Here is a 12,262-nt window from a genome sequence, read left to right as displayed (position 1 = left end):
GAGGCCACAACAGTGACAGGCCCGCGTACCGCAAAAAGAAAAAACAAACAAACAAACAAAACAAAACAAAACAAAACAAAACAAAAAAATTATATACTGGGCTTCCCTGGTGGCGCAGTGGTTGAGAGTCCGCTTGCCGATGCAGGGGACACGGGTTCACGCCCCGGTCCGGGAGGATCCCACATGCCACAGAGCGGCTAGGCCCATGGGCCATGGCCGCTGACCCTGCGCGTCCGGAGCCTGTGCTCCGCAACGGGAGAGGCCATGGCAGTGAGAGGCCCGCATACCTCAAAGAAAAAAAAAAAAATACCATTTTGTTCTTTGGTTGCCTTGGTGGGAACTGTTTTAATTTTATTTCTTTCATGGAAACCCTAGGGAAAAAGAGGAAGGAAAGAGAAAAGAAGAAGGAAGAACAAAGAGAGAGTGGGTAATAGGCTGGCACTGAATGAATTACCACGGCAGTTTATTTCCTTGTCCTAAGTCTGTGGTCAAGCAAAGGGGTTCCCTCTACCAACTCATCAACTCGCTCTTGTTCAAAGGACCTCTGTTTTGTAAATAATTCAGGATGGGAATTCAGTTGGTACTTCCTCTCAAAAAGAGGACACTAAATAATTCCTGCTTCCTAATTTCCACACCTCTAGGAATACTGGAACTCTCTTTACCACCTCACAAGTCACTTACAGTTAAGATGGAAAGGTCTCTGGTTACTTCCTTAATCCAGTTTAGTTCCTGAGATGTGATAAATGACGTATTCCTTAAGTTAATTCTTTCCATTGGCAGAACACGTCCTTCAATCTAAACAGAAAATAAAGTGCCTATGACATGAACCATCTGTAAACACTATTTAGGAAAACGCTGATACTGTTCTGGGGCCTGGTCAACTCTACCATATAGACCTGTCCCTGTCATAACTTCTGAAAATGGTAGAAAAATGCAACTGTTAGCAGTTAAGAGTCCACGTCAATACAACTCTGGACACACATACAGGTGAATTTTGATAGGCGCTGCTCTTTAATTATTGAAGCTTCCAACATGGTCCACAAGAAAGGAATCAGAAAACACTGTCTCTTTAGAACCAGGGAATTCATGTAAAATGCCTATAAATACAAGGTGAACAGGAAAATAATCTTTAAGAATATTTTAAGGGAAAAATTTAAGTAGAAAATTAGAGAATATTTCTTAATAAGGCTGAACATAAACTACTATTATACTTTATACAAAAGAAAAGCAGGAAAAAAAGCATAAATATAATGAAAGACCAAATTAAAGTTAATAATAATGAATCAATTAGATCTAAATATCCAAAAGTAAGAGGATAACTAAGTTGATGACATATCAATATGATGGATATTTGCAATTATTAAAATAACTTTCTAAGTGCATTTAATATAATCCTGTTTCTGCAAAAAATAAATAGTAATGTATGCATTATAAAAACTGAATGAGTCCACATTTAGTAATGACTATCTCTGGGGGAATATGTAATTATGTAGGATTTTTACTTTTTATGAGCTCTACTCCTTGCTTTCTTAAAAATGTAACAAAATACTTATTTTACCTATAATCAAAAAAAATTTTAATGATTTTCTTAATATTATAAAAGTTTAACACAAAGAATAACAATACCTGTATTAGCAAGAATGTTCACCTTTGCTTATGAAAGTAAAAAACTGAACCTTTCTACAAGGCAGTTGGTAATATGTAATAAAAAGTACTAAAAACATAAATGTCCTCTGACCTAACAATTACACTTCCATAAATCTGACTATGAAAATAAACATCATGTGCAAAGATATAGTTATAAGGATGTTCACAGATTCACTATTTATAACAGGAAAATACTAAATTCAATTTGCATGTAAAAGAATAGGAAATTATTAATAAAATGAATATCTGTTAGCCATTAAAATATTTAGAAAAATATTAAATGACATGGAAAAAAGTTCTAAATAAACTGAGTAAAAAAAAAAAGGAAACCATCTGAAAACATGCTGCATGTGATTGTGTGCATATACATACACACAGACAAAAAACACTGAAGGATATATACCAAAATGTTAACAGTGTTTATTCTGATACAGCATGATTATGGATAAACTTTTCTCTTCTCTGGCTTTTCTGCCTCTTCAAATAATATTTAATAACATGAACACATGTTCAAGATATAATAATAAATGAAAAAGAAGATGCAAAACCATATACAGTTATAAGCACAATTTTTTAAGAAAAGATTCATCCTCACAGAAAAAAAGTTTAGGGAAACAAAATATATTGAAAATAATATCATCTTTTATGTGTCTAAAATAAATCACTAAGATATTATCTTTGGGTGATGAAACTACTGATGTTTTTATTTCCTTCTTTACATTTTCTACACAGTACCCACATATTCTTTATTGACTTTCCATTACTTTTATTAAAAAAAAAAAAGAAAAAAGAAACAGTTTTTAACAAGGAGTCAATTCAGAGTGCAAGAGAACTAGAGAAAAGATAAAATTAATTATTTTGGTATAACCTAGAAAGAAAATTAAAAGTAATAAAAACTAATATTTACTGAGCACTTGCTAGTGTCAGATAGTATGCTGAAGATTTTACCATTTAGTTCCTTTAACTCAATCATTATCTTTATTTCACAGATAAAGAAAATAAGAGATATTAAGCAATTTGTTCCAAGTAACTAAGATGGCAAGTGGTAGAACTGAGATTCAAAGCCAAGGACTTCACCACCACCTCATGCTGCCTCTGCACTATGGCTCACGCTGCACAAAATACAACAGAATGGACTCAGGCAAATTGCAGGCAGAAAGGGCCATGCGAAAATTAAAATGTTCAAGTCTGAGACTTTATGCCTACGGAAAGAATGAGAGTAGTATATTCAAAGAAACACAAGTTAATTACTGGGAAAGATAAAGAAAAACGTAGGGGGAAAAATGGAAAAAGACATAGAGAACTTTAAGAATAATTTGTTTTGGAAAACTAAAAATGAGGTAAATTTTAAGTCAATATTCCTTTTGCTCGACTGAAATTAACAGCTCAGATCCTGGGAAATACAAAAAATCTGTAAGAGATACTAGCAAATTAAGTCAAGGAAATTCAAGTATTATGACTAGGACCAAAAAAAAAAAGTGTAATTATAAAGCAAAAACTGCAAAATAAAGACAAGATAGGAAGTTATCACCTAGTCTCACAAAGCTCTAAAATCTTTGGTTAATGCTGTTTCCTACCATCGTATTTTCTGGTTTACCTTATGTACATCCTTCTGCAGACAGAGTCCCCAACGTGTCAGTTCACTGTTGGCTGTCTCATTTTTTGAAATTCTCTGTAGCAAGCATTTCAAAGCATTATGGTGCTGTTTGGGGCTCAGGTTGATCTGCTGGGTCAAATCCTAAATAGAATCAAAATGGAGATACTAAGTTATTACCTTCTCCAGTATGAGGTTAAATAAACCCTAATGTATAACAAATTTCCATAGAAAACCTCCTTCCCATTGAAATCTATAGAAATTTAAAAATATCTCCAAGGACTTTAATAAATATCTCATGAATGTGAATGAAGTATGAGGTTAAAATGTTAACCACTGGGGTTTTTTTTATTGAAATACAGTTGATTTATAATGTGTTAATTTCTGCTGTACGGCAAAGTGATTCAGTTATACATATACATACATACTTAAAAGTAAGTATTTAAAATTGTCACTGTTTTTTTCTTATGACATCTAAATCTTATTCTTTTTCTCAAAGCCATGTAAGGGGGCTTGATTACATCTATTTAATATCTGGGGGCGGGGGGGAATGCCCTATGCCAGGCATGCAGGCCAACATAATGGAATGGAAAAACACATCCAGTCTTATACTTTATGTCACATGATACTAGCCACTTAATGTCACCATAAGACACTTGTTAGATCCAGTGTGTGGCCCATAATAGGTGTTTTCTAAATATTTATTCTTGAACGAATATCTAATAGGTGTGTATGAAGATTCTGAATCACGTAAGTGAGTTCTTTCTTCATTCTTCTGGGACTAATGAACTGTGCAGCTGTTGCTCCCTGTGTAGCAGTCATTAGGGCATTGAGTCTATGGGGCTATACAGGTAACCCCATAGATCATAAAATCATTACGTTACTGAGAGCTGTAAGGAAGGAGCCTTGACCTACATACTAAAAGCAGAAGTATCAGAAGGTAAACATGAAAGACGTCTCTTACAGAAATTCATTTTAGCTCTTTATGATGTTACTAAAAACAATACGTGGCATCTGAGACAGGGCCGGGGTTCTAAAACTAGGACAGACAAGGACTGAGAGAGAGGCAGCAGAGCAGTGTGAGGGTGGAAAGCCCCAAGCAGACAGTGTGGAGGTGAAGCCCTTGGGGTCTAGACCCACACTGCTGCAGACATCTCTGCCTCCCAGCTATTTCCTACAAGACTGTGCCCAACATGAGACTTCCAGGACACCCCGAGCCCCACAGTGTAAACTTCTATCCTTTAATTTCATCCTCTCACTTGTTGACTTTTTGCTACATTATCTCCTCCTCCCTTCAAATAAACTGAAGGCTTACAGAAATGTTAAAAAAATTCAGTGCTCTCAAAGAACCTCATTTATGGTCATATGACCAGCTTACAGTCATCCATCTGATTGGTGAGGGTGATGCCAGAACTATTTGTTTCCTTTTACTTTATAATCCAGTCGTTCTACTATTGTAACAACATTCCAAAGAAAGTTCTGATTGGCTTTTTCACAGTGTGTGGGAAGGGACACAGATTATGCTTTATATAGAGGAAAAATGAACCTGCCCAGGTGATGTGCAAACCTGGCCCAGTTCTAGCTATATCTGCTATCAAAAAGGTCTTCGGTTCAAAGCAGGCATGTCTCACCTTCATGGCTCTAAAGTCCTTCTTCATCTTCTCAGGGATTCCAGTCATGAAGGAAAGCTCAGGCAGCAGCAGGATTTCGCCTCTTAGCAGCTTCGAGGAGAGAACAGAGGGAAAGCAAGGCAGTAAAAGAGAATCTTCTTCCCCTGACCAGTACAAGAGCTCCCAGGCCCAGAGCTGGTCTTGCAGGTGTACCACTGGCACACTAAGGAACACAAAACCCCAGAGAAGAGGGCAGAAAACACTACAAGTGTTTTACCCTTTTCTCCCTCAAATCATGATAGCCTGTTGTATTAGGTAAAGAGAAAAATATTCATATTGTCAAAAGGAGAGAAAAAACTAGAAAAACTAAAAGTTTTGTTCCACTTCGGCCTCCAGATAAGCTGAGACAGTACCTCCTATCAAGCTGGTGCCTCTGTCTCATCTTAACCTATTGATCTTCATTCTCTACTCTGAAGACAGAGGAGTCAGGTACCAAGGCACTTTTCCCTGGCTCCCAGTTCTATTAAAATGCCTGTAACTTCCCTAATGGACCCAGTGTTTTCATCTTCTTTAGCACTAAACTCTCCTTATTCCTTAACCTAACTCGCTCTATGGATGTTTAGTTCCTCACTAAGGAGACTGCAAAAGCAACTCTGGCTAGAGGAGAGAGACAAAACCCTACACAGCTTTCCCCAACCACACTGTAATCATAGCTCCACTGTAATCATGGGTCCCATGGCTCCCAGGGCTGATGGGTGGAGAACTTAGATGGAAGCATAGGCCTGACACCCTGAACCCCACCTCCAACTCACCATCCCTTGGTTATTCTGTCGCTCACTGGGCCTGTGGATCAGCAGTGGCTGGTCCTTTTCCTTTATTGTGATCCCATAGTTTTTGCTAGAGCCGAACAGAGGCAGGGGAAAAATTCAGAAGCAGCATCACCACTCTTATGGCATCACAGTCAAAGTGTTAACCAGGACTGAGGTACACAATCTGCATTATACCCTTGTCAAGGATCCATCAGAAACTCACCATAGCATACACATAACTGGAAAAAGCAGGCTCAACTTAACATTGCAATTAAATAGAGGGGAAATAGGATAACAGTCCAGGAAAGAATTTGTTTAAAAACTGTATCAGGTTCAAGGACTTAGGTAACTAGAAAGGCAAAATGATAGTCAAATGATTAATGACTTGAATTTAATCTCTCCAAACAGACTTGTAACCAAAACAGCAAAGGAAACACAATTCGAAGCCCTGAGATTAACTTATGAAATAACTTCCAAAAAGTACTGAAAGAAGTAAAACTGTAAGGGTAGCAAATTCAGGTCAAATCCCACAAATGAGCTCATCAATCTTGGGTGCATTACCAATCCAATTATTTTTGGAGTGTCCTGCTGTGTGCCACTCCTCCTACAGAACAGGAGACTACGGCCCCAACCCGCAGGCCCAAGCCCAGTCTCTTCCCTCTACCTGTAGTATTCCAAGAATGTAATCTCCTTCCCATCAGACATCGTGAAGCTATCTTTTGGAGTCTTATTCCAATCCACATCATCAACACGATAGGTACGATTGTTGTATCGAGTTATGACAATACTGCCAACCAGAAGCTTAGTGCACTCGTCCTGGAAGTCTTCTTTGTGCTCTTGGTACATGGCATGCCTTTGGAAAGAGACAAAAGACCTTTGGATCATATGCAGTATACACAGAGCAGCATGAAAGGCACAGGGGATGCAAATAAGTACTTTAGAGTTACAATCGCAACTATGTAGCACCAAAAGTTTCCAGCTGTCTCTTTTAAGAGATAGGACCCTCATCTCTTCCCTTTTTAACATTACCCAAAAAAGTGAAAGGATAGGGCTTCCCTGGTGGCGCAGTGATTGAGAGGCCGCCTGCCGATGCAGGGGACACGGGTTCATGCCCCGGTCCGGGAAGATCCCACATGCAGCGGAGCGGCTGGGCCCGTGAGCCATGGCCGCTGAGCCTGCGCGTCCAGAGCCTGTGCTCCGCAACGGGAGAGGCCACAACAGTGAGAGGTCCATGTACCGCAAAAAAAAAAAAAAAAAAAAAAAGTGAAAGGATAAAAATGAAATTGAAAACAGCAACTATAAATTGACAAAATTCACTGTATTCCTTAAAATAAGGTACACTAATCATCAAAATAATTTGTATCATTATTAGGAGATAGTCTACAGAAGAACAATAAAACATTCTTTAAACTATATTTGCCCTTTCTAGCTGAAGGAAGAAATTACAACTACCTATCAGAAGACACCACTGGTGAAGATGCTAAATATGAAGAGATGAAAAGACTCACCACAGACAAATGTACTCTCGAGCCAACCTCTATAACAGTGCCATGAACAAGGTAACAACAGAAACTCACAGAAAGCATGTCTGAGCATGCACAGGGAGTCAAGGAAAGTTTACAGAGGCAGGTGATACTTGAAGGAGCAACCTGCCAGGCAGAGACACCACGGCAGCCAGTAAGTAACACCCTAGGCAGAAGCATAGGTATGCAGGGGACAATCAGGGATCTGGGACTGGGGCGAGCAAGGAGGTGAAAAAGGGTCAGAAGACGGTCAGTGTAGGCTGAAGACAGACAGGGACCAGATATGAATTCCTTTGTGGGTCAGAGCATGGACTCTTCTATGGGCCAGTGTCAACTACGGTACATTCCTCAGGAACATTGGTCCCTTGAGAGGTCCTGAGGGGGGTGAAAAAGGTTCTACAATCAAAAAAGTTGAGTCCATTCTGCATAATATAATCCCTTCTTAGAGGTTCACAACATACATTACCACATCAGGCTGATAAAAAAGAGAAACATATTTAGTTTCATTTACCTACAAATTTATTGAACCGCAGACTCTTCCTTCCCTTTTCCCTCACTGAACATCTATTACCATTGTAGGCAATTAGTATCCTGCAGAACTTGCTGCAGTAAGTGATGAAAAACCATCAGAAACTTGAAACAGTTCAACACTGACTACAGACCCTGGAGCCAAAGCCTGGGTTCAAATCTTGGCTCTGCCACTTAGCAGCATGTGAGACCCTGAGCAAGTTACTTAACCTCCTTGTGCCTCAGTTTCCTTGTGTGAAAGTAGAGTCAGAAAAAACCACCTAACTCACAGTGTTGCTGAGAGAACTCCATGACTTTATACATATAAAGCACTTAGAACATAAAGTTGTTTTGAAATAAGGTTAGAGATTTTATCTCAGATAGTTTCATGAATTATTGCTTCCTATTTGCACAGTTTTAGTCATCAATACATTTTATGCTTGTCTAACTCACTATTGTCTATTAAATGCATGCAACATTGTAGAAAAATTAATTAAAAGTATTTTAAATCAAAACCTTCAACTATGTTAATGGTTCCATAATACTATTTCACTAAGTGGAGGGTACATTAATTCACTGGTTTTACTTTTTAAATAATAGTTCTATTGTTTCACTCTTAACAAATAATTCTGGATGAACGTCTTTTATAAAGATTCTTCTATACTTAAAATTGCTTCTTTGAGACAGATTTCCCATAAGTGAAATCACTAGATTAAAAGGTTAGAACTGGACTTCCCTGGTGGCGCAGTGGTTAAGAATCCACACGGGTTCGAGCCCTGGTCTGGGAAGATCCCACATGACACGGAGCAACTAAGCCCATGTGTCACAACGACTGAGCCTGTACTCTAGAGCCCACAAGCCACAACTACTGAGCCTGCGTGCCACAACTACTGAAGCCCGAGCACCTAGAGCCTGTGCTCCGCAACAAGAGAAGCCACTGCAATGAGAAGCCTGCGCACCGCAACAAAGAGTAGCCCCCACTCGCCGCAACCAGAGAAAGCCCACACACAGCAACAAAGACCTAACGTAGCCAAAAATAAATAAATAAATTTTTTTAAAAAATAAATAAATATAAGATTAGAACTTTAAGATTCTTGTAATGAAAGCCTAATGGCATTAAAAATTATCTTTTTAAAAAATTTTCTTACTTTCAAATAATTATAAAATCAAAGGATTCGTACAGAGAACTTCATGTGTGGAATTGGCACTGGTTACGATATCATTAACTGAACTGCAGACCTTATTCCGTCTTCACCATTTCTTGCACACATTGACTGTGTGTGTGTGTGTGTGTGAGTGTGTGTGTGTGGTTCTATGCAATTTTATCTCATTTATAGGTTTGTGTAGCTACCATCACAGTCACAGAACTGTTCCATATCATCATAAAGGGAACTATCTCATGCTATCCCATCACGGTCACACTCCTTCCCCTTCCCTGTGCCCCAGAAGCCACAGATCTGTTTTCTACTATAGTTCTGTCATTTTGAGAATGCCATATAAATGGAACTTTATTATGCAACCTTTTGAGACTGACATTTTCCACTAAGCGTAATGCCCGAGGATCCATCCAGGTTGTTGTATCAATAGCACATTTGTTTTTAATGCTGAGTAGTACTCCACTGTATGGAGGTACTAGAGTTTAACCATTAACCTGCTGAAGGCCATTTTGGTTGTTTCCACTTTTTTGCTATTACAAATAAAAGCTGCTATGAACATCTATCTGTGTATCAGTTTTTGTGCGAACTTAAATTTTCATTTTTCTGGGAAAAATGCCCCAAGTGTGTGACTGTGGGGTCGTATGGTTAAGTGCATGCTTAGTTTTATAAGTATATGCTTAGCTTTATAAGAAACTGCCAAAAAACTCTCTGGCATAGCTGAACCATTTTACATTCCCACACACAAGTAAGCGAGGGACAGTTTCTCTACATCCTTACCAGTATTTGGTATTTTCACTAGTTTTTATTTTAGTTACTCTAATAGATGTATACTGGTATCTCACTGTAGTTATAATTTGCATTTCCCTAATGGCTAATGATGTTGAACACCTTTCCATGTACCTATTTACCTTACAAATCAGCTCTTTGGTAAAATGTCAGTGCATATCTTTTGCCCAACTTTTAAGGGATCATTGTTTTTCTTTAATCTTTACTATGGTTTTGCTTTAAAAGTGTTACATGTTGCTTATAAAATAAAAGTGTTACTATAAAAAAACAGAAATTGAACATGGTTTGTACTCCATTCGTGAGAGACCCACTTTTCCTCAGCTTTTCTTAAATTTGTGAATACTAATAATTTCCCCCTAAAGTGTATAATCATATCAGATACAGTGTTTTGCAACTTGATTTTTAACTTAATATAGTTTAGATAGTCTTCCATGTAAATACAAATACATAAGGTTCTTAAAACAAAGGACTACTTTTAAACAAATTGTTTTAGATCTCAAAGAACTGACATTTGCCAGTTTTGGTTTTGATTTATGAAGAGAATCTGGTACAGGAAGAATCTATGGATAGACCAATATAATAATGATCATAAGAAATTTAAAATTTAGGTGTAATAATGACATTATGGTTATGTTTTAAAGAGAGAGTCAATTTAGGAGATAAATACTGAAATATCTCTGAAAGAAATAAGATGTCCAGGATTTGCTTCAAAATAATTAAGTTTAGTGGGAAAAAGTGGTAGAAGACCGCATGAAACAGGTTGCTCATGAATTAATAATTATTGATTATATAAAATAAGAATGAGGGGGTTTATTATCCTATTCTATTTTTGAAAATGTTTAAAATTTTTCATAACTAAAGTCTTTTTTTTTTTTTTTTTGCAGTACGCGGGCCTCTCACTGTTGTGGCCTCTCCCGTTGCGGAGCACTGGCTCCGGACGCGCAGGCTCAGCGGCCATGGCTCACGGGCCCAGCTGCTCCACGGCATGTGGGATCTTCCCGGACCGGGGCACGAACCCGTGTCCCCTGCATCAGCAGGCAGACTCTCAACCACTGCACCACCAGTGAAGCCCTAAAGTCTTTTAAACATAAAAAATATGAAGCAAAAAGAAACAAAAAAATAAATTAAAAATAATAATTAAAACATAAATACAAACACTGGAAAGAGGGAAAAATAAACTCAACACTAAGTTTTCTAATTCTAGAAAAGAAAAAAGCATCTATAAAATAAAAAATATTTTAACAGTAATTCTTATTTTTAATGATATTCAAAAGACTACTGAATTTATGAAAGGACAATAATTTGAAAGCAGTAGAGACTGCTTTAATGAAAAATAAAGCGCGGCTTCCCTGGTGGTGCGGTGGTTAAGAAACCACCTGCCAATGCAGGGGACCCAGGTTCGAGCCCTGGTCCAGGAAGATCCCACATGCCGCGGAGCAACTAAGCCCGTGCGCCACAACTACTGAGTCTGCGCTCTACAGCCCACGAGCCACAACTACTGAGCCTGTATGCCACAACTACTGAAGTCCGCATGCCTAGAGCTTGTGCTCCGCAACGAGAAGCCACCACAATGAGAAGCCTGTGCACTGCAATGAAGAGTAGCCCCTGCTCGACGCAACTAGAGAAAGCCCACGCACAGCAATGAAGACCCAACGCAGCCAAAATAAATAAATTTATAAAAAATAAATAAAGCAAGAGTGCCAACCATTAGAAATTTTAGCAAAGGTAACAGAGGCAGCGAATCTTGGCCTAGAAAATCAAATTTATGAATTAAAAATTGGTCTTAAGAAGTTGTTTTAAGCAACCTAAATGTCCATCGACAGATAAATGGATAAAGAAGATGTGGTACATATATACAATGGAATATTATTCAGCCATTAAAAAGAATGAAATAATGTCATTTATAGCAACATGTATGGACCTGAAGATTATCATACTTAAGTGAAGTCCGACAGAAAGACAAATGTAAGATACCGCTTATATGCAGAATCTAAAAACAAATGATACAAATGAACTGATTTACAAAACAGAATCAGACTCACAGACTTAGAGAACAAATTTATGGCTATCAGGGTGGACGGTTGTGAGGAAGGAATAGATTGGGAGTTTGGGATTGACATGTACACCCTGCTATATTTAAAATAAAATGCCTTTCCATGAAAAAAGAAAGAAATTGTTTTAGCACTCTGAGGAAATAAAGAGATGAGTATGATAAAATGAAGGATATCCAGACACAGAAGACAAGTCCAAGGGATAAAAGATAAATACAAAATAATTTACAGAAGGGAAACAAAGAAAAATTTTTAAAAGCTGAAGAAAGAGTTGGGTCCAGCTGAAAGAGCTCAAAAAATGGCTGGCAAATTAATGTAAAGGAACCTGAATCTGAAAGTTCTGAAAAAATTTACATTTCAAATATAAAAAGGGGTAATAAGTAAGGGGTTTCTTTTGTGGGTTGTGATGAAAATGTTCTAGAATAAGATAGTAACCTTATTTAGCTTTCACCATTTTTTACATACAGTGATTTGTGTATATACTAAAAGCCAGTGAATTTTAAAAGTGGCTAATTTTATGGCATATTAATTATACCTCAATAACAAAAAATGAAATTAAAAAAAGGACCTCTTATTAC

At 37.7% G+C, this 12,262-nt stretch overlaps 1 protein-coding gene across 2 annotated transcripts in view; it reads right to left on the bottom strand.

The window, feature by feature from the left end:
- Positions 1-12,262, bottom strand: part of PIWIL2 (piwi like RNA-mediated gene silencing 2) — a gene marked incomplete at both ends in the record, with an annotated part of 86,804 nt that overhangs the window by 34,184 nt on the left and 40,358 nt on the right. For both annotated transcript variants that reach the window (XM_082656381.1, XM_082656380.1), the window contains 5 exons: positions 682-795; positions 3,245-3,385; positions 4,873-4,962; positions 5,664-5,748; positions 6,325-6,513. In XM_082656381.1, the coding sequence (XP_082512507.1) occupies positions 682-795; positions 3,245-3,385; positions 4,873-4,962; positions 5,664-5,748; positions 6,325-6,513 (619 nt within the window). The remainder of the gene's footprint in view (positions 1-681; positions 796-3,244; positions 3,386-4,872; positions 4,963-5,663; positions 5,749-6,324; positions 6,514-12,262) is intronic.

Source organism: Grampus griseus (assembly GCF_964374135.1).
Source record: "Grampus griseus genome assembly, chromosome: 6".
Taxonomy (NCBI): domain Eukaryota; kingdom Metazoa; phylum Chordata; class Mammalia; order Artiodactyla; family Delphinidae; genus Grampus; species Grampus griseus.
Note: the sequence above shows the minus strand (reverse complement) of the source record. Positions and strands in the feature narration are given on the sequence as shown.